The sequence below is a fragment of the Chironomus tepperi genome, unplaced genomic scaffold (genome assembly GCF_022539635.2).
Source record: "Chironomus tepperi strain 1889 unplaced genomic scaffold, CSIRO-AGI_Ctep_v1 contig_337, whole genome shotgun sequence".
NCBI classification, from domain to species: Eukaryota; Metazoa; Arthropoda; class Insecta; order Diptera; family Chironomidae; genus Chironomus; species Chironomus tepperi.
Window position 1 is genome coordinate 1,724,871 of NW_027226459.1, and position 22,937 is coordinate 1,747,807.

A 22,937-nucleotide genomic window follows, 5' to 3' on the forward strand; every position below is an offset into this window, starting at 1 on the left:
TAAGAGATTGGAAATATGATGAAAAAAAAGTTTCATGGTAAGGTATCAGTATTTACTATTAAATATGCTTAGATGCTTTCAAGGTAGCGTCTAGTTTCAAGTTCAATTTAATCTAATGCTGCATGCTGTATAAATAATTGAAAATAAATACTTTTTTATACTTTATAGTCATGGGAAGAGGATGAAGAAATGTTTGAATCACCAGGCGTTTATCAACTGTACATGTCAGGCGATGTAGAGATGCAGATCCGTACACCAAAGCCCAGTATCTGCATGTTATGGAATGGCAATAAAATTAAAACATTTGATGGTGTCACATACTCACATGAACTCTTTTGCTCGCATGTATTGGTTCAAGACTACAAAGAAGGAAGCTTTAATGTTATATTACGTTCATGTCCATATGATTCAGTACAACCATGTCCACATGCTTTAGAAATTTTCCTACAAAATGAGCAGTTTACATTTGAGAATGATAATGGAGAAGTAAAAATGTTTACCACAAAGAAGGAATTTCCCATTCCGGTACAGATTTCTGGCTTAAAAGTGACAAGATCTGGATTAGATGTTAGAATATTGTTGGAGTCAATTCCATTGACCATCACATGGGATTCAAAAGTAATGTATATAAATTTCTACTGATGCCATTTTCCATTCCATCCAACATTGAGTTTACTAACAAAGGATAGATGGGCGACTGAGTGGAGGCGAAGTAGCACAAGCTTTTCACTAATTTGATGAATTACTGTGTATGCATTATGTTATATCCATCTCCTTCATTTGGCATACATATGATGTGAAAATTAAGTTACATAACTTTATTTACTCCTTCATTCATCTTCAACTTTTTTTTGTGCTTGCTATGGTCATTAATGACTTTGACTCTTTGGCTTTTTTTGGATTCTTCTTCCTCACTTTTTTGCATGCTCATTCTTTTTGGAGATTCATTGCTTATTGTGAGTAATTTTGAGGAAAATTTCATTTATCCTTTATGCTGAATGATAATCTGGAATGAAGGAACTCATCAAAATTATTTGCATATGTTTGAAGTTTTATGGTTAAGGCACTTGATTGGTCTGATCTGGTATGACTTTGGATTGCAGTTAATTGATGGATTTATTGCAATTTTTCCAAGTCAGATACAAAGCTGTAAAAGCAATAAAAGTCAATATATGTCCAAATTGAGTGTAAAGTATTGAATTTCAATTTTATTGTCATTGCCAATTATCAATTAAAACATATTCGAGAATCTTGGACCTGGCTCGGCATCTGTCATGATTTTAGGATTAGTCGATCGATTGAGAATCCCTAAATAGCAAAGATCGGTTAATTAATTCAAATCGTGTTCACAGGCTTGAGTAATTTTGGCATTGTGCCCGATTTCAATCGAATTTGGCACCAATTCAGAGTCGCACTTGTCTGGATCTGGATTTTTGATCGATTAACAGGCATAACGACCACTTTCATTTACCATAATGGTCTTTTTGTATCATGAAAGCATGACCTTTGTCCCAGACCTCCTAGTCGACTCGAATTTTGTATGAAAAATTCGAAAAAATTTGACTCGACTCCATACAACATTCAAGTTGACTTCCAGCTCTGCTTTGCCTGTTAGGTCAAGTCACAATCCCACTAAATAACCATAAAAGCTTAACATTCTTAACACAACCCACAAATATTCCGATATGTAATTGGATCAACAAATTCATAATTTATTCATCAATTTCTATCATCAAGCAATAATCAATTGAATCAAATAAGCAATAAAAAAAAGGATCTGATTCCATGTTTTTTCAATAATTTCGTACATCAATTTTGCCTCATGATTTATCATTAAATCAGATTTCCTTTTTCAATAAAACTATTCTCTTCCGTTATTTCCATCATTATGATTTTCATCAATTTCCATTCCAAACATTTGGCGCAAGGATTCTTTCATTTTCAATGGAAGCACAATTTCTTCGTCTTTTTTTCAATAATCCTTCATCTTCATTCTTCCTTATTACATTTTTTTTTCCTTATTATTTTTCCTCTCCTTCAATTCAATTCCTTTCCTCCATCACATTTACAATCTTCTTTCATTTTCTTATGTACTTTTTTGTTTGAATTCTTATAGAAATTTGTTCAGATTGATGCATCAGCAAGCATATTCAATCGAACAGCTGGCATTTGTGGTACAATGGATGGAATCATGAGCAATGATTTTATGTCAAAAGATGGAGAAAATCATAAAGTAAGTAGATCTAATGTGCTCTTCATTTTTCTATCATCATCATTCGATAAGCTCATTTTCGTGGAAGTGGAAATAGATTTTTTTAAGCAGTTCTAGTTATGCAGTTTCATATTGGATTTTGATGATCAGGAAGGTTAGAGATTGGATTGGTCGTTTGGAAGTTATGGAATGATATACTTACTTTGCTGGACTTGCAGATCAGCTGTGATCCATGGCCACTCTCAGTTGACGTCTAAAACTGGCTCTATCTCAGGCTGTGAACAGCATCAAGCTGATTTTTGACCGATTTTCCACAATTTCTTATCATATTCTATTGAAATTGATAGAAACTTCTCGACAAATTGTTTTTTCCATTCTTGAAATCTCCCTGCATTACCAAAGCATCCATAGCATCCAAACGACCCTAAGCATTCTAGAGAACTTGAGATTCTCTTCCAAGTAGGACAATTTAGGTGCCTAAATCTGAAAAATACTTCTCAGAAGATCACCAAAAGCTAACTCCAATGTTTTGAATATTTACACCGGTCAATGCCTCCACAGATCTACAAAAAATAATTCCAAGAAATGAGCTAAGCCATCCAACACAATAAATATTTTTATACTCGATATCCTTTCTATTATTCAACTATTGTATATATCATCCACAACACAGATGCCAGCAACATTTGTTGATTCATGGCGTGCATTGAGTATGGACAAGAATAAGGAGCAATGCATTACACGTCTACAGAAGATGGAAACGCAAACAGCATGTGAGACATCTGTTGATGAGCAGGCAAATCTCATATGTACTGATTTATTGAAAAATCCAAGAATGGCCAATTGCTTTAAAAACTTCAATGAGAAGGTTTTATTGAAAAATTGCATCTCGGATTATTGTGATTGTAAGAATACACTAAAGCGTACGGAATGCAGTTGTAATGGAATTTCTGTTCTGGCCAAGGATTGTCGCTTCCGTGGCATTATGTTGAATGATAGCTGGAGAGACCATCAGATTTGTCGTAAGCATTAATTTCTTTTATTTACAACTTGATTGTGTCCAAAAATTAAATTTTTAAGCAATTGTCCAACTGACGTGACATTTTAGAGACAACGCATGCTTACAGCATCCACTCATGTGACAAACTTACAACATTTATTGTACCAATTCCATCTTACATTTTTCAGCATTAAATTGCACCAACGGTCGTGTGTATAAATCATGTGGACCATTGAACGAACCATCATGTGGATCCGCCATCGAGACTAATTCATTAGATTGTCGTGAAGGATGCTTTTGTCCCGATGGTACAATGCTTAATGATGGCATTTGTGTCAAGAAGGAAATGTGTCCATGTAAGTTAAAGGGCAAAGCATTTCCACCAAATAGCAAAATTAAACGCGACTGTAATACATGTACATGCGAAAATGGTAATTGGGAATGCTCATCAAAAACATGTGGCTCACGTTGTTCATCTGTTGGTGATCCACATTATGTAACATTCGATGGAAAACGTTACGATTTTATGGGTAAATGTTCATACTACTTAATGAAAACCGATGAGCTTACTGTGGAAGCGGAAAATGTTGCATGTTCGGGTGCAATATCAGAAAGTATGAATTTTCTACCATCATTTACAACGGAAATGCCATCATGTACAAAGTCACTCACAATGCAATTTAAAGACAATGCTGGTCAAAAGAGAATAATTAAATTGAAGCAGGGTGGATTTGTGCTACTTGATGGTTTTGAAGTCAATAAATTGCCATGGGACTTGGATGATGGTGCTGTTGTAATAAAGCAAGCTAGTTCGAGTTTCCTTGTCGGTAAGAATTTTTTTTTCACATTATGTGTATTGAATGAGCATAGATGAAATTCCTTAAAAACTTTTTAGAAATCATAAATTATTCAGTCAGACCTTCAAGCTACTGTTCATTCAATAATCTCACTAGTTTTAGTATATTTTTCAACATTTAAACTATCATTTCAGTTGATTTTCATGATGGCGTACAAGTATGGTGGGATGGAGCAACCCGTGCATATATCGATGCACCAGCATCATATCGTGGAAAGACTAAAGGGCTTTGTGGAACATTTAATTCTAATATGCAAGATGATTTTCTTACACCGGAAGGTATTTTATCATAATTTTTTTTTTATTATTTTTTCATTCAGACTCGATTCCTTGTGTATCTATGAACATCATGTAGTTTCATCTCATGAGAGTTTCTACTTCTTCCATCGTCTAAATTTATTTTTTTTTTCTACTTCTTTCAATTGTTCAATTTTCTACAGACAACTGACATTGAAAGTTTCTCTCGAGTACTTTCTGTGGTGTTATTCTTATAGAATAAAAATAAATGAAGACAGTAGCTTACTCACTTTGTCAGACTGTTTATCTAATGGATTTTAATTTATTATGTGACATTGGATTGTGTCTAAGTTATGATGACTTTGAAAATTGCAAAAAAGTTTGTGCTTAGTTTTGTTTGAAGGTGGAAAATGTAGCGACAGACAGACGTTAGATTAGGTATTGGCTGAATTTAGCTTAAAATTGATTTCAACTCGAATTGCACGAGTTGGTCAATTGATCCGAAATTCGGTACAAGAAAGGCGTAGAGAAAAAATTATTATAACTTGCCTGGACTGTACAAAACTAACTAATTTAATCTAAATCTAGCATCATGTCAAAGTCATTCATTTTGGTCTAAACTTACTTACTTCGCTGGCCACACAGATCAAGTGTGATCCATGGCTTCCCTCAGTTGGCTTCTGAAGCTGGCTACGATAGAGGCTATCGCTTGCCAATTACCAATTCCCAGTGTGGTACTATCTCTATCGACAGCTTTTTCCATGAGTTTTTTGGCCTACCGCGCGATCTCTTGCCATCTAGAGAGTCGGATTACGTGACTAATATGGTGCCATATTCAGACCAAAACGGTTACCTATGTGCTTTTTGAACAAGTTATCACGATGTTTTAAGAACATCTGCTCAACCTATTCAGATCAATCTATTCACCTCAATTCAGATCCATAAACAGATTTAGCTAAAACTCGATAGTTCCTAAACAACTTATGGATAAATAAAACAATTTAGGTTTGAATAGCTAAACCAGCTTAGATGTCAGATGAGTCAAGACCAGATTTATCTCAAACTCTTTCCAAACTTAGGTTGCACTAGTGTGCAGTATCCAGACATTTTTGAGGTGAAAGAGGTTGGAGAGTAGCTTTGTATGGATTTCGAAAATTTAGATAGGTTTTTGGGATCTTTTACAAATAACCCTATAAATTGGTCCACCATCTTCAACCACTCTGCTCGATATCCGGTGATGATAAGTACTCTAGCATGGTACTTTCGATGACTTATATTGACCATCTGACTGATTCCTAGCATCAGGTTTATCTTCATAATATAAGCAGCTGCCAGCATATATTCTACAATATCCTACTTCCTTAACTCAATTTTGATAAGCTTCTCTCTCCATCCACCACCCATATCAAACACATTTTTACATGAATTTCATTTTATTTTCTGATGATTTTATTTTTATGAGGAAGAAAATTGAACTTTTCCTGAAGAAATTATCAGAATATGAAAAGAAAAAGGAAAAGTTCTTGAAGACAGGATAGATAAAAGGAAGCTGAGAACAATGAGAGAAATAAAATCATTTTCAATAGTTGTATCCATTAAAAAGTGTAAAGATAAACTTTTTTCTCTTCTGTATTTGAATTCTAAAACAGCAATTAAACAATCAATTGTTATGGAAGTAGAGGAAAAACTTTTGGTAATTAGAAGATGAAGATTCTTTCTTTTTTTCTACTCGGTTATTTCCTCATGGTAAGAAGTTTTGAGATTAGTTGGGGCATGATTTCTTGAATTATAATACTTTGTAGTTAAACTTTATTTGTTTAGTTCCATTTCATGGTTATTCTTTGGAATTAAGGAAGAATTCTGATAGTTTTTGAGAATTTTTGACTCAAATTTCATTGAATTTTCTGTCTAGTTCACATCAGTCAAAGCATTTTCACATGATTTATTTCTCACAGACATTGAAATTTTCATTTGATATACACAACAGCACTAGACAAGTGGTGGACAACCTTTTGTTTACGGTACACTTTGATGGTTAAGTCTTGGCCGAAGTCGAACACTGAAAGCGGTTCATAAGACTTCTTGAAAGTTGAATAAGGCACAGTATAGTACCGCATCACATAGGTTTCCCACCACTGCACTAGACCTCCATCATACCTACCTTTCACAATTTTCTATTTTCCTATTTTTTCTCATTTTTACCCAGGTGACATTGAAACGACTGTTCATCCATTCGCAAACAAATGGCAAACGAAAGAGTCGTGCGATTTTATCAGTGATAAAATTATACCGCATCCATGTCAAATGAATCCAGAGAATAAAGCAAAGGCTGAGAAAATTTGCTCAAAGGTATTAAAAGATAAAGTTTTTGAAGAATGTCACTTGTTTGTTGATCCAGAGCCATTTTATGAGGATTGTATGTACGATATGTGTGCATGTAAAGGTGATGTAAGTCAATGTGCATGTCCAATATTGGCCGCTTATGCGACAGAATGTGCACGACAAGGAACGATACTTAATTGGAGATATCAGGTTGCTGAATGTGGTAAGTGATTGTGGGGATGTTGACTTGACTTGACAGCATCTATAATTAGATATTTAATGAGATTTTTTTATATAGCATAAAGGCCAAAATAAAGTTTACATGCTAAACTCTCACCTGACTTGAACCTCATTAAAATTGAGTCTAAACTAAATATAGATATGTCAAAAACCCCTTAAGGCATTAACTGTGTGGAAAATAAATTAAATTTTTTGCCTTCTTTTTCTAGCCATAAATTGCCCCGACGGACAAGTCTTTGACCAATGTGGTGAAGCCTGTTCACGGACATGCTATGATTTACAAAAGGACACACCATGCAAGTAAGTTCACATCTATTCCATATAAATTTTTAATTAAAATCTTACTCGAAATTCTCTCATGTGGCATGTAAAGACTGCAATGTGTAGAAGGTTGTCGCTGTCCACCCGGTCAAGTGCTAGATGAAAGTAATGAATGTGTCGTGATATCAATGTGTAAATGCACTTATAAAGGATTGGAATTTAAACCAGGATATAAGGAAGTTCGTCCGGGAAGTAAACTCTTACAGTTATGTACATGCACAGGTGGTAAATGGATTTGTATTGATGCAAGTGATTCTGATGCTGTTAACTATCCGGCTGCCGGTGATATATCAAAGAAATGTTCAGCTGTAAGACATGAAATATTCACAACATGTGAACCAGCTGAGCCAGTGACATGTAAAAATATGCATTTAAATGTTTCATCATCAACGGCCTTATGTCGTCCTGGATGTGTTTGTAAAGCTGGTTATGTGCTTGATACGATATTAAAGGAATGTGTTTTGCCTGAAAATTGTTCATGTCATCATGGTGGAAGGAGTTATAATGATGGCGATAAAATTAAAGAGGATTGTAATACATGGTAAGTGATTTTTAAGGATGTATTGAAGTTTAAGGACATTTCAAGCCCCGCCAAATCCTAAAATGCTCTCATTTCAATCCACAGTACATGTAAAGGCGGCAAATGGACATGTACAGCAAAAGAGTGTGCATCAACATGTAGCTTATGGGGTGATAATCACTTTACAACATTCGATGGACGTGAATTTGATTTTCAAGGTGTATGCACATATGTTCTATCAAAAGGAAAAATCCTTAATGCTGATGGATATTCAGTGACAATTCAAAACGTTTTATGCGGTTCTAATGGTGTCACATGCTCGAAAGCATTGACAATTAATCTTGTTGGTGATGAACCAGAATCAATTACATTGTCATCTGATACAGCCGTGCCGGGTATCAAGGGCTTATTAGAAGGTATGATACGTGTTTTCTGTTGTATATACACGACATATGAGAATGAAGAAAACTTTAATGCTTCTTTAATTAATTTAATTAAAATAAATAATCCTTTTTAAGCATTTTGTGTCTTCCTTACAATATACAATTTCCATTTTCATTTCCTTTCCTCATTTTATGTCTGTTTCTATTTTCATATATATGTAATATGCACAATATACAGCAAAGCCATTGAAAAAAATGCTCACGTATCGTTCGGGTGTCTTTCTCATCGTTGAAATACCACATATTGGTGTAATGCTTAAATGGGATCGAGGCACACGAGTATATTTGAGATTGGAGAATCGTTGGAAGGGTAAAGTTCAGGGATTATGTGGAAATTACAATTATGATGCCCTTGATGATTTTCTCAATCCATCGGCTGGTATTGAAAATAATCCAATTATATTTGGTCACTCATGGAAGCTCGATGACTCTTGTTCAAGTAAGATTGCTTAACATTCTCATTTTTTTTGGATATTCGATTATTTTATTTGTTTCTGTATTCCGTAGTGCCAACTGAACAAGTTGACTCGTGTACATTAAATCCACAGAGGAAAACATGGTCGCAATTTAAATGTGGATTATTGAAATCATCGGAATTTGCACAATGTCATTCGGAAGTTGAAGTTGATAGCTACTACAAACGATGTGTTCATGGTAAGCCTTTTTTTATTTGAATTAATGAGGTTTTCAATATGAAATGAGCTTGTTGCTGTTTGTTACTACATGAAACATTGTATTAAAGCTGTTTATAAGCTGTTTTTGGATATAATCTGGATGATTTTACATCATACATCATTTGATGCTTAATTGCTTCAAATTAAAGCTACAAATATCCAAAAAATTCAATAATTTGCCATAAAATTCAGCTTATCTAGGTCATCTATTTATTTTCCAACAGATACATGCAGTTGCGATCAAGGTGGCGATTGTGAATGCTTGTGTACATCTTTAGCAGCATATGCATATGCATGCACAGCGAGAGGAATTAATATCCGCTGGAGAACACCTGATTTGTGTCGTAAGTTCAAGGATTTTTAGTTTTTATTATCATTTCCATTCTCACCTTGCTTCATCTAATTCCAATAAAGCAATGCAATGCGATCCAACATGTTCAAACTATAATCCGTGTATTGAAGCATGTCCAGTTGAGACGTGTGATAATATGATGCATCCATTGAAACAAGAGCGCCTTTGTAAGAGTGATAATTGCATTGAAGGCTGTAAGCTTCGTGAATGTCCAACTGGAACTGTTTATAAGAATGATTCATATACCGATTGCGTGCCAAAGTCAATTTGTAAGCCAGTATGTATGGTTGTTGATGGTGTTACATATTATGAGGATGATGTTATACAGTCTGATGGATGTTACACATGTAAGTGCTCACGTGGTGCTGAAGTTTGCACGGGTACGCCATGCATTGACAATGTACAAAAAGTTGAGGATTTAGTTGTTTGTGAAACTGGATGGACTGAATGGTTGAATCAGGATGTGATGGAAAATACAACAATGCCATCAAAGACAAGCTACTTTAAGGTTGATGACAAAGAGCCAATGCCAAGAGCATCCAAATTCGTAAGTAAAATTGCTTGACAAATTTAAATGCATTTAATTATTTTTTCTATGACTTACAGCAAGAAGCTGGCAAAAAAGTTCAATGCATCCCAGACTTTTATGTATCAATTGAATGTCGAACAGTCGTTGGACATAATCATCCAAAAATGACAGGACAAAATGTTGAATGTTCAATGGAAAATGGACTGCTTTGTAAAGGTCAATGCTTTGATTATGAAGCTCGTTATTACTGTGACTGTGGTGATTTTGCTGCAACACCATCAGTAGCCACAACAACAACAACAACGACCAAAAAGCCTACAACTGTGAAAATTCCAGTTATTCCAATTATACCAATCATCCCAGTCACAACGCCTAAATATGAAATTGCAAAAGTTTGTGATCCATCTGTTCCATTAGTTAAGCATCCAGCTGATTGTAGTAAATATTTACAATGTGTGATGAGTGTTAATGGAGCCTTTGAGTATGTCGAAAAAACTTGTGGTGCATCGATGATGTTCAATCCAACAGCAATGGTATGTGATTGGCCAGCAAGTGTAATTGCAATTGATCCACAATGTGGTAAACCAAAGGAACCAATGCAAGGTGATTGCCCGATGGGATATGTATGGAATGATTGTGCTGTTCCATGTAAACGAGCATGTAATTATTATGGAAGGATTTTAATGATCAACGGAAATTGTACAGAATCTTCAAATGACTGTTTGCCTGGTTGTGTGCCAAAGGATGGAGTCACAAAATGTGAATATCCAAATTTGTGGAGAGATTGGAAGACATGTGTAAAATTGACGGATTGTACATGTTTAGGACCAAACAATGAACAACTTAAGCCTGGACAGGTTGTGAAGATTAATGACTGCAAGACCTGTCAATGCATCAATAATGAGTTCATCTGCACAGAAGCAGCATGTGGCACAACTCCAAAACCAATCAAAATTATATCCATTCCACCAACATTCCATCCAGATGCTGAAATTTTCATCACAGGCAAAATTACAACTCCATGGCCACATGTATCAGTAACAACTAAAAAGTCAGTGGTGATAATAGAGGAAGAAGAAGAGTATGTACCTCCTTACTACATCACTATCTGTGAACCAACTCCTCCACATATTGAGCATCCAAACAGTTGCTATAAATTCTTGCACTGCATGCCAGCACCAAATGGAAGTTATGTTTACGCTGTTAAGACTTGCTACCCAGACATGATGTACAACCCAATTGCAATGGTTTGCGACTGGCCAGACAATGTAAAAAGATTGAAACCTTCCTGTGGAGTTGATCCAGGTGAAATTGAAATTTGGGAGGAACTTGGAAGAAGAACCACCACTACCACACAGTCACCGAGAAGGAAAGTCACCGGACCAGATGAGAGTGACTACTTTGAAGGTGAACCACCAACATACATTCGTGAATGTAATCCAGCAGTTCCACTTGCTGTTCATCCAAATAGTTGCATTAAATATCTGTTGTGTGCCGAAACTGCACCGAATAATTTCAAATATACAGAAAAGAAGTGCAATGCCTTCCCAAATACGATGTTCAATCCAAATACTCTTAAATGTGATACACCTGAGAATGCCAAACTTGCTAATCCAAAATGTGCAACTGATATTGGTGAGACTGATTATTGGGAAGAAATTGTTATCAAATACCCAAGAAAACCCACAACAACAACTACACGATCATCTGGATTTGTTTCAACTGCAAGACCATTTGATACAGTTGATGGAACAATTTCATTTGCAGCATCAACGATTCGTCCTGTTACAGTTCGACCAACAGAACCAGGCAGAGCTCCACCATCATATATTACAATCTGTGAACCATTCCCTCCACACATTGAACATCCAAACAGTTGCTATAAGTTCCTACACTGCATGCCAGCACCAAATGGAAGTTACATATATGCAGTTAAGACTTGCTATCCTGACATGATGTATAATCCTGTAGCGATGGTTTGTGACTGGCCAGATAATGTGAAAAGATTGAAACCAAGTTGCGGAATTAATCCTGGTGAAACTGATCTTTGGGAGGTGGACTTTAAGACAACGACACCGTCCACAAAGAGGAAGTTTACACTACCAGAAGTCGTAGACACTGATTATTGGGAATTAGATGAAAATGCTAAAAAACGAACAACTCCAGGTGATATTCCAGTGCATGAAATTGAAGTAACTCAGACTAAACCATCGACATTAGCTCCATATGCACAGAAAACAGACAGTCCATATAGACCCGGTCAAGTGACACCACCTGCAGAACAACCAACTCCGATCACTATTCCATCTGGAAAGACAGAATCAACCACAAGACGTGGAATCGTTGGTCCTTCTGGACAAATCACACCACATGCGGAATCAACATTTGGTCCAACAGTACCAGCATATGAACGTAAGGTGTCAGTTCCTTTCCCTCCAACTACAACAACTGGAAAATCTGTCGAAATTCCTTACTACATCACTATCTGTGAACCATTCCCTCCACATATTGAGCATCCTAACAGTTGTTACAAGTTCCTACACTGTATGCCAGCACCAAATGGAAGTTACGTATATGCTGTTAAGACATGCTATCCAGACATGATGTACAATCCAATTGCTATGGTTTGCGACTGGCCTGATAGTGTGAAGAGATTGAAACCTGCTTGTGGAATTGATCCAGGTGAAATAGAACTTTGGGAAATAGACGTAATAAAAGCAACAACAACAACACCTAAAAGAATATTAGTGACACAACCAGAAGATTTAGATACAGATTATGCAGATGGTAAACCAGTCACTGCAACAAAACGTGTAACAGAAACTACAACGCCTCAGCCAAGAGGTATTGGAGGTCCACCACCGCCACCAATTGGAGGTCCACCACCACCGCCATTACCTCCATATGATCGTCCAACTTTACCACCATTAGCACCTTTAACAACTCCAACTCCGGCACAATATCGTGAACTTCCTTACTACATTACTATCTGTGATCCAAATCCTCCACATATTGAGCATCCTAACAGTTGCTATAAGTTCCTACACTGCATGCCAGCACCAAATGGAACTTATATTTATGCTGTCAAGACTTGCTACCCAGACATGATGTACAATCCAATTGCTATGGTTTGTGACTGGCCAGATAATGTTAAAAGATTAAAGCCTAACTGTGGAGTTGATCCGGGTGAGACTGAAATATGGGAAGTATTCCAGCCTACATTAGCACCAATCACTCGACCAGGTGTTGTAACATTGTCAACTACGTCAACATTATCACCTGAAATGGTTGAAGTTCCAATTTATCTTGGTTCATGTGATTTAGAAAAGAAGCCATTCGATGAACATCCAGATGGATGTCACAAGTTCCTACAATGTGTATTGACACCAAATGATACTTATGTCTATGAGGAACGTACGTGTGGAATCAATAAAATGTTTAATCCAAAGACATTCGACTGTGATGATATTGCTAATGTTCAGGCAATAAAACCAATTTGTAAGGTATCTCCTGGTGAACCAGGTGAATTTGGACAGACTGGTAAGAGAACTGTAAGACCAGGTGTAGTCACAACAAGAAGACCAGACAAAATCAAGCCTACTCGTAAACCAACAACTACAACTCCATCACCTGTTGTCACTGAATCGACATTAACACCTTTGATTCTACTTCCATCAACTGTAACTCCACCAATCGTTTGTGAAAAGAGTAAATTGGTTCCATTACTTCATTTACTTCCTGATACAGCATTAACAGCAAGCAGTGTCCTCGGAAAAGCATTCAGACCTGAAACAGCTAGGCTTGAATCACGTCCAACTGATGGATCTGTTGGAAGTTGGTCACCAGCCACAAATGATTTGAATCAATACTTGCAAGTTGATTTCCCATCGGCAATGCCAATATTTGGAGTGATTATAAGAGGAAGTCCACTACTTACACAATATGTGACAAGCTTCAAGGTCCTTTACAGTTTGGATGGAATTGTTTATCACATAATTCCAGACGCAAGTGGAAATCCACTAATATTCAGCGGTTCCATCGATCAAAATACGCCAGTTCAACACATTTTCAACATTCCAGTTGAAGCCAAACTTATTCGTTTCTATCCATTGACATGGCATGAAGGAATTGCTCTAAGGGTTGAAGTTTTAGGATGCCAGAGAGATCCAAGGAAGCCACTGACATTGCCACCAGCTGTAACAACGACCACAAAATCAATTGAAACTGTCACACAGCCAACGAAAATATTTGAAGAAGTTTTTGTGCCAGTTACAACGCCTGCATCTGTCTTTACAATTACAACTGTACAGCCACTCTGTGAAGATCCATTAGGTGTTGAAAACAGCAAATTAAGTCCAAATCAAATCACTTTCAGGTAAGATTGATTAATTATTGAAACAATTTACATGAATGATGAGGAACAGACCAATTAAGTACTAAAACTTGATTTTTGCATGCCTTCATTATTGTTGTTTTAATTGGAATCACTTTGTGCAATTTTGTGAAGCAATTTTCCGATAACAAAACAAAATTAACAATTGATGTATCATAAATTTACGCCTTATACATTGTTAACATTTAATGAATATTTTATCGACTTGTGGATGCATTCAATGATGTAATTTATATGTAAAAGTATTTCGGATTAATTATGATGACTGAAAATTGGTTATTGATAATTTTTAATGAGATTGGTGCTCTCTTGGAATTGATTTTCTAAAGGAATAATTTTAATGGGAATCTTTGATGGATGGTCGGTCACAAATGATGGAATGTCATTCATCAATTACATTCATTTTTGAACCATATTTTCCTTCTTGATATTAGATGATTCTAAGGAAGTAGGGAAGTGTTGTCCGAAGTTGTTTGGGTCGTGGTACATCTTGGTGATAAGTCTCTATCGTAACCGCGTGCACATAGTTTATACAACAGCTTTTGTTCCTATTTTTTCTGTCTACTTGCTGTTACTGACCTATTTCTTAGTCCAACGTTCTCGAGTGCTCTAGTACACTAAGCTGTTAAAATATCTAAAATTCTGTACTAAAGTTAATTTGAATTTGCTCCGGATCGCTAAAAATGACTAAAATTTGCTTGATTTGTTTTTGCATTCACTTGTGAAGTAAAGCATTTCATACAAATTTCAATCAGTTTTTAGTGGACTAAGACAATCTTAATTTAGTTTCCCAACTTTTGCTTCAAAAAATGTATAAATTTCGAAAATGGATTCGAACCAGCGACCTTTGATTAACCACACCTAATTTGAGTCAAGTGTCTAACCAATTACTCGACATAGGCACCTAACTGTACAATAGAATCTAGCTTAAATGTCCTTTCAATTCACAATCGAAATCGTCTCGTTTTCGTGTCTGTGCAATGTCCAGAACTTGCAAGTGATTCCAATCCTACGATAAACTGTAGGTCTAAATCGTTGTTAATCGCAGTGCCTCCAGCTAAAAAGACTTACTCTTTCAAGCAGTTTATGCATAAGTCTTTCAGTTCCAAAACGGAATCAATATAGTAAAATTCAGACGTCATTTACAAACAACCCTTCAATAAAATCACCAGACACAATCTCAACTAACAATTCTAACATTACAAAAGCCACAAGACACAAACACATTTTCTACAGTTGGAATTTTAATGACATTTTCATTTAATTTACAACAATTTATACTTATTAAATTAATCTACTAATGAGATTTGCCTTGTGGCTGAATGTACCTGAAACATAAAACAATCCATTAATTTTTCTCATTCTTTTATTTTTATCCACAATAGTTCCATTAAAGATGCAGGTTCTGTTAAAACAAAAGTGCGTCGTAATCCACTTGAAATTATAAAATTGTCATCCGCACGAGGCTGGATGCCGCTAGCTGATAATGTTAATGAATATGTCATGGTAAGTTTTGTGAGCTTAAAAGGGAAAAAAGAAGGGAGAAAATTTTTTAATTAATTTAATTAGGACATGAGAAGGTTGGCTGGCATGCTTTATCCTCGTAGAACTTTATAAACAAAATATGTAAATGAGTGTTTATGTGTGGATTCAGATATGTTGCAGTTTACATAAAATTCATTGTATTATTATGTGGCTTATATAATCTAATAATTTAGACTTCATGAGGTGTCAGTGCGATAAAGTTTGTTAACTTTATTATGTATGCTGCTTATGTCTACATTTCATAATTTATGACTTAATTTTGAATGAAATTTGTTGGGATTTATTGAGCAGCTTTAATGAAAATTTTCCATCCATTCCAGTTTGATTTTATGGAGAACCGCAACCTTACTGGTGTATTAACAAAAGGAGGTGAATATGGCTGGGTCAAGAGCTTTACAATCCTCTACTCACAAGATAACATCATTTGGAATAAATTGATCGACAAAAATAACAGACCAGCACAATTCCTTGCAAATGTCGATTCCGATAATGTCAAGAAGAATTACTTCCCAAGTCCAATTAATGCTAGATATTTGAAGATTCAACCATTAAAATGGCATCAGGCGATAGAATTAAAATTAGAGCCAATTGGATGTTATTTGCCTTATCGTAAGTCACAATCAATACTCAATAATCCATAATTTATTATCAATTTTCAATCCTCTTAGCAACACCTGACCCAACATTAACAACAACAACAGCTAAATATCCCGAGGAAGTTGAGATTATCACACCAGAATCGATTTGTGGTATATGTAAGGGTGCTCTTGTTCCATTGTCGGCAAATAATCGCGACACGTGCTTATGCTATCCACCACAATATTGGAATGGTGTTGAATGTGTACCGCAAAGTGATTGTCCATGCTTTGAAGGTCATATGAGCTATCCAGTTGGTGAAGCATATCGTACAGAGGATTGTGCTGAATGTATGTGTCAAATGGGTGGAATTCCACAATGTACACCAAAGACATGCTCGCCATGTCCAAAAGGACAAAAGAGAGTATCACCAGGAACTTGTGATTGTAAATGTGAAAAATGTCCACCAGATACTGTCATTTGTCAATCGAGTGGTGAATGTATACCGGAATCGAAATGGTGCGATGGACAAATTGACTGTCCAGATGATGAGCTTAATTGCCTGATTACCGAACAACCGTCAATTACTGTCAACAGAACGGAGACTATAAGTGAGTTGAATTTAATGATTATTTTGAATGTAATTTAATACTTAAATATCACACAGCAATCACAAAGAAATGTCCCGATCCATCATGTCCACCTGGATTTGTAATTAAACCAAAGAAATCACGCAAATCTAAAATGAGCAGTCGTTTCAGTGATGATGAAGAGGATGACAAGCCACAACATCAATATTATTACATTAAGGCTAAATATACTGCAAGCTATGAAGCAATTCTTCCAATATCTACATCGAAAGATCAGCAAGACATAAACTCTGAGGAATGTTTCGAATTTATGTGCATACCAATTGTCGATACCGATGAGACACCTGATTATGCACAAGAGAATCAAACGAAAAAGATTCGTTGTCCTGAGCCAAAATGTCCTCGAGGTTACATGCTAAGACTTCAAATTCAAAAGTCAGCTAATGAGTGTGCCAAGTAATTATTATAGATAATTGTTATAGTTATGATGGGTATTAGCAATATGTTTGCGATTAATTGGATATGATTAGACACTTTAGGGTTGAAAGTCTGTGGAATGGGTGGACTGAATTATAATTGAGTAGCATTTGAGATTCGATTGAAATTGATAAGCTATGGTTGAAGACTTTTGTGCTTTTGTTGCCCACACCAAGGGCACATCCACAGCTACTTAAAGGGGATGGTTCGAGATGTCAAAATTGAATAGTTGAAGATTTTTGTTCTGTAACTGCCCACACCAAGGGCATATCCATAGCAGAGATTAAATACATAGCATAGCTTCTTATTAGGGGTGGGGGAAGGTTGGAGATGTCAAAACTGAATGGTTGAAGACTTTTGTTCTATTGCTGCCCACACCAAGGGCACATCCATAGCAGTTGTTAGGAATAGCTTCTTAATAGGGGTTGGGGAAGCTTGCAGATGTGAAATTTGAACTAATTTCCCTTCTTTAATTCCTTTCTAGATTCACATGCGAACCAATTGCTGAGAACGATGCCGTATGCAAGTAAGTCACGTGATTATGACACCCATTATGATTTTAAAGTACATCTACAGATTGAATGGAAAAAAAAATCGAATCATTTTCTATCCATTATCATCCCCTTTCTTTCATTCTTCATTTAATGACACAAACATCACCATTATTATTAATATTGCCTCTATTTCTCTTTCTTCTTCATCATTTAACAGCGTAACCGGCCGCACATTCAATACATTTGATTCAACTGAATTTAAATATGACATTTGTAGTCATCTTCTTGCTCGAGACGTGTCAGATGAGAAGTGGAACGTGATAATGAGAAAAAATTGTTCGACTGGAAATAATGTTTGTACCAAAGAGATTGAAATTAGAGATAAAATTGCAAAATATACATTAATTCTCTATCCATCTTTAACTGTTAATCTTGATGGCTATTAGTGAGTATTTTTTCTTGATATTATTGAAAATTAAGAAGCATAAAATGCAATGCATTTGTTGCAAAAATACTTATTTTCATCCAGTCTAAGTGGGAATTATGAGGATGATTGTAAATGGGGTGGGGTTCATTCATTAGTGACGTCAAGGATGAATACTAGTGACGTCAAGGGTGAATCCTAGTCATGTCAAGGATGAACACTAGTGATGTCCATGAAATATTCAGGATAAATCTGAAAAGCCTCAATTCTAGTCTATTCTGACATTAAAATTTAATGGACGTCACTTATGAACAACTCCCCAAGCATCCTCGACCCATTTAAAAATTCTTAATAACCATTACCTCATTTCTCTTCCATCCACTTTCCAGCTTCACGGTTCAACAATTACAAAATTCAAATCGCAAAATGTCATTTGTCGTGTCCAAAAATGGTGACAATTTGCTTTACGTCTCACATACACACGGCATATGGCTTACGATAGATCAATATGGTGATGTTAAATTGGGAGTATCATCGCAATACGCCAATCAGGTTGATGGTCTATGCGGTTTTTATAGCAATGATAAAGCAGACGATAAACGTATGCCAAATGGACAGTTAGCCACATCAACAGTTGAATTTGGCGACAGTTGGTCAGTTAGTCAGACAAACAAGGAGGATTGTGAGCCACAAGTATGTCCGAAAAAATTGCAAGAAGCTGCATGGACGATGTGTAATTTAGTTAAAGATGATATCTTTTCGCCATGCACAAAGTCAATTAATCCAACACATTTCATATCGACGTGTTTGGAGACAGCTTGTGATTGCCTTCAAGCACTAACAAATGGAACAGCACCGGCATCAATATCAGCGAGTGATTTTGAAAACTACAAAAAAGAGTGTAAATGTTCAATGTTGAAGAATTATGTTGTTGAGTGTATGGCAGCTGATGAAAATGTCCATTTAGAAACATGGCGATCAGTTCATTCATGTGAAGCTGTTTGTGCTGCACCATTAGTACATCAAGATTGTTATCGTCGAAAGTGTGAAGTGACATGCAATAATTTACAATCAGCAGATTGTGCAAATATTCCTGGTACATGTTTCTCTGGTTGCTTCTGTCCATCGGGTACGGTTAAAAAAGGCTCAACATGTATACCAATAAGTGAGTGTCGTGATTGTGTATGTGATGGTTTTGGCAAGTCACAATATCTAACATATGATCGTAAAAATTTTACATTTGATGGCAATTGCACATACTTATTGACACGTGACATAAACTTACAAAATGTCCATACATTTGAAGTTTATGCAACTATAGGTCCATGTGATACAAAAGCGAATACAATAGCAAAGAAAAAAGTAACATGCACTCAGGCACTTCATATCACATATGGAAGTCATATCATTCACATACAAAAGAACTCAATGAAGAATCTTGAAGTCATTGTCGATGGTATAAAATTATCAGGCTTGTCATATACACAAAATTGGATAAAAATTACTGAACAAGGAAAGGCACTCAACATTCTATTGCCAGAGTCTCAAGTGGAACTTGTAACGATGTTTGAAGCAATGTCGTTTAGTGTAAGTACATAATTGCATTTCATTTACATCCATTAGCACTTATTCGGTCATATGAAGTTGATGCAATTTTTGATAGGAATGCTTGTGGATTAAAAAAAATTGCATTTAGTTGGTTGACTACTTATGACTTATATATTTACTTCCTTTCCTCTCACCATTCAGATTAAAGTACCAAGTGTGAAATATGGAAATAAAATGGAAGGTATTTGTGGCAATTGTAATGGAAATCCTGAAGATGACTTGACAAACAATCCAGCCGTGACAAATCTACCACTTACCAACACGCCAATTCAAAACTTTGCACTTAGTTGGTTGGCTGATGAACCAAAACTTAAACTTACGGAAGATAAGGATCAATGTTATGTTGATGAGGCAAGTGAATGTCTTCCACTTCCACCAGAAACAGATCCATGCTTTAAAATACTTGATGAAGACATTTTCGGCAAATGTCATATTGTTGTCGATCCAATTATGTATGTAACAGCATGTCAACAAGATTTGTGTCGTACGGGACCAACACAAAAAGGTTCATGTGAATCACTTGCTGCTTATGCTCGCGAATGTTCACGTAATGGTGTTTGTATTGATTGGAGACAAAATGGACTATGTACAATGGAATGTATTGCTCCATATGTATATACACCATGTGGATGTGCTGAAACATGTCAAACTGTACAAGCAAGAGAAGATTTGATAAAATCTTCGACAGCCTTAAAGGATCCGAAGACAATTGAAAAGATGAGATCAATATGTAGTACGGGTATGAGTGAGGGTTGCTTCTGTCCAAAAGGATTGGTTCTACACAATGGAAAATGTCTACGTGAGATTGAATGTCGAGCATGCGATGATAAAGTAAGATTATCCTTCTTTCATGTGAAATTAATTACATTAAATTTGTTAAATGTCAATTTTTTCTTATCGTCTATGCTGCATAACTTTTTTTAGGGTCATTTACCAGGCGACACATGGCATGTCGATGTGTGCACAAAATGCACATGCAAGAATGATTCAACAATTCAATGTCAAAAGACTCAATGTCCAGCACAACAGACAATTTGTGAAATAGGATTTACGGCTGTCGAATCAGCACCGACTGGTGAATGCTGTAAGAAATATGCCTGTGTACCGGATTTCAAACCATTAGTGCCAACCACTTGTACTCAATTAGTCTTACCAAAATGCGGTCTCGATCAGACAAATAAAATAATAAACGACACAAATGGATGCTCAAAATATATTTGCGGTAAGTCCCTCAAATGACTTTAATTTCCTGCCATTTTCATACCAGAAAATTAAAACTTTTTTCATTTATTCCTTCTTCTTGTTGCCGTTTAGATTGCGTACCAAAATCACAATGTAAGCCGACACAAAACTATAACACGACAAAACTTGAGCCTGGATTTAAGGCAATAATCGACACAACAGGATGCTGTCCCGTATCGAAACTTATTTGCGATAAATCACTATGCCCGCCCAGACCTATACAATGTACGGAAGCATTTTATGTTGTGGAAAAGACAAAGAGTGCTGATGATAAAATTTGTTGCGATATCTACGAGTGTCGTAAGTTTCTGTCCAAAAACTTCTTTTTTTTTTGTTATTTCTGTGGATGAATGTATTTTATGAATGTGTGAAGGATGGGATACTGAATGGGAATTATAATGGATTTTTCTGGGAATGTAATATGATTGACGACTTTTGATGCTGTTGTGGCGAATGAAGTGTTAAGGTTGTGTTGTATTTGATTTAGGAGGACACAAAGATGGTGTTAAGGCAGATCTGAATTAGAAACAGAATCAGTATTTCAAAGGATAATGCTATACTTCTGTAGATCATGTTACTAACCGATACGGTACCCAAACAGACAGTGTTCATACTCAATTAAATGTGCTCAATCAATACAACTGAGTATGCTTCCCTAACATACATGCATATGCTCAATGACCATCTTACAGCACCCAGTGAGCATGCTCATTGGGACCGTAATATGCTCAATAAGCATATGCTTGTATGCTAGGGTTCCATGTCTGTCCAGGCGTACACATTTAATCCATTTAATCCCCTTCTAAAGCTACAATTCCAAACAATTTCATTTAAAATCCAGCATCCATCCCTTACAGCCTCCCATCCTCTTTCATTTTTATTAAAAAACCTTTTCTATTCTTTTTTGAAAAACTATAAATACACACATTGACTACTTGATAAATTATTCTCGCCTGCCTTTCTCAGCATGACATCAGTGCTTATAGTAAGCAACAATAGTTGTCCCTTTTTTTTGAGAACTTGATTAGAGGAAAAAAAAAGATAATTTTGTGTTTCGTAGAATTTACTATGCTGAATATAGTGCGCTTTAACAGGAAAAATGTGTATGAGAATTTTGGGGTGGATGCTTTAGGGAATTTGTTGATAATCTTTATAAGAAACTTGTTTGCGAAAGCAAAAGGAGATTTTTTTTTGTTAATTAAGAAAAAGGAGGGAAATGGATAAAAATTTGACAGAAGTTGGTTTTGTTGTTGGAAATGAAATATTGAGCACACAGCTTTTTGGGTAGAGTTTGAAAATTAGATTAGTAGGTATGTGTAAGTTTTCATAGCTTTAGGTCATGTTTCAATGGTAAAATCTGTTTTTGGGAGCATTTGCATATTAGGAATCAATGGATATCATCTTAATTCGCATAATTCGGTCCACTTTGCATCTATTCGGATATAATTGTTGGAACAAAGTGGAATATAAGTCAAACAACTTTAACACGTTCTTTCTAAGACTCCAAAGCGAAGGATCTACGTCTCTGACTAGACAACACTCAAAACTGTTCCCAAAAGGCATAAGTCGGTTAACCTATCCATCATCCAGATCCAGGCCGACGTAAATCAAGCATCTCTGAACCGAATGCGGTACCAAGTCAGAGTCATGTCGGCTTAAGGTGGATTTTTGATCGATTAATAGATTTGTGCTACTCGGGGTTCTAATTAAGCATTTCTAAAGATGAAAAGGGAGCAGACAGCTTGGTACTGTGTGCACCTATGCAGCAAATTTGTATGAATGTGCAATGAATGTCCAAAAAAGCCCAAACTATGCCTCATCCTCCTATACTCCAGTATTGAAACACTCCCCTAACCCAATTAATTTAAAAAAAAGTCCAATC

General features: G+C 35.9%; 1 protein-coding gene across 1 annotated transcript in view; it reads left to right on the forward strand.

The window, feature by feature from the left end:
• Positions 1 to 22,937, forward strand: part of Hml (hemolectin) — a 37,926-nt gene that overhangs the window by 11,835 nt on the left and 3,154 nt on the right. Inside the window, exons 16-39 of the mRNA XM_070644555.1 lie at positions 169 to 618; positions 2,117 to 2,233; positions 2,886 to 3,234; positions 3,401 to 4,039; positions 4,204 to 4,347; positions 6,512 to 6,850; positions 7,077 to 7,167; positions 7,241 to 7,729; positions 7,814 to 8,124; positions 8,330 to 8,590; positions 8,659 to 8,805; positions 9,050 to 9,169; positions 9,240 to 9,724; positions 9,784 to 14,081; positions 15,485 to 15,605; positions 15,965 to 16,253; positions 16,313 to 16,831; positions 16,888 to 17,266; positions 17,772 to 17,813; positions 17,999 to 18,226; positions 18,595 to 19,792; positions 19,955 to 20,644; positions 20,738 to 21,035; positions 21,128 to 21,355. Coding sequence (XP_070500656.1) covers positions 169 to 618; positions 2,117 to 2,233; positions 2,886 to 3,234; positions 3,401 to 4,039; positions 4,204 to 4,347; positions 6,512 to 6,850; positions 7,077 to 7,167; positions 7,241 to 7,729; positions 7,814 to 8,124; positions 8,330 to 8,590; positions 8,659 to 8,805; positions 9,050 to 9,169; positions 9,240 to 9,724; positions 9,784 to 14,081; positions 15,485 to 15,605; positions 15,965 to 16,253; positions 16,313 to 16,831; positions 16,888 to 17,266; positions 17,772 to 17,813; positions 17,999 to 18,226; positions 18,595 to 19,792; positions 19,955 to 20,644; positions 20,738 to 21,035; positions 21,128 to 21,355 — 12,232 coding nt within the window. The remainder of the gene's footprint in view (positions 1 to 168; positions 619 to 2,116; positions 2,234 to 2,885; positions 3,235 to 3,400; positions 4,040 to 4,203; positions 4,348 to 6,511; positions 6,851 to 7,076; positions 7,168 to 7,240; positions 7,730 to 7,813; positions 8,125 to 8,329; positions 8,591 to 8,658; positions 8,806 to 9,049; positions 9,170 to 9,239; positions 9,725 to 9,783; positions 14,082 to 15,484; positions 15,606 to 15,964; positions 16,254 to 16,312; positions 16,832 to 16,887; positions 17,267 to 17,771; positions 17,814 to 17,998; positions 18,227 to 18,594; positions 19,793 to 19,954; positions 20,645 to 20,737; positions 21,036 to 21,127; positions 21,356 to 22,937) is intronic.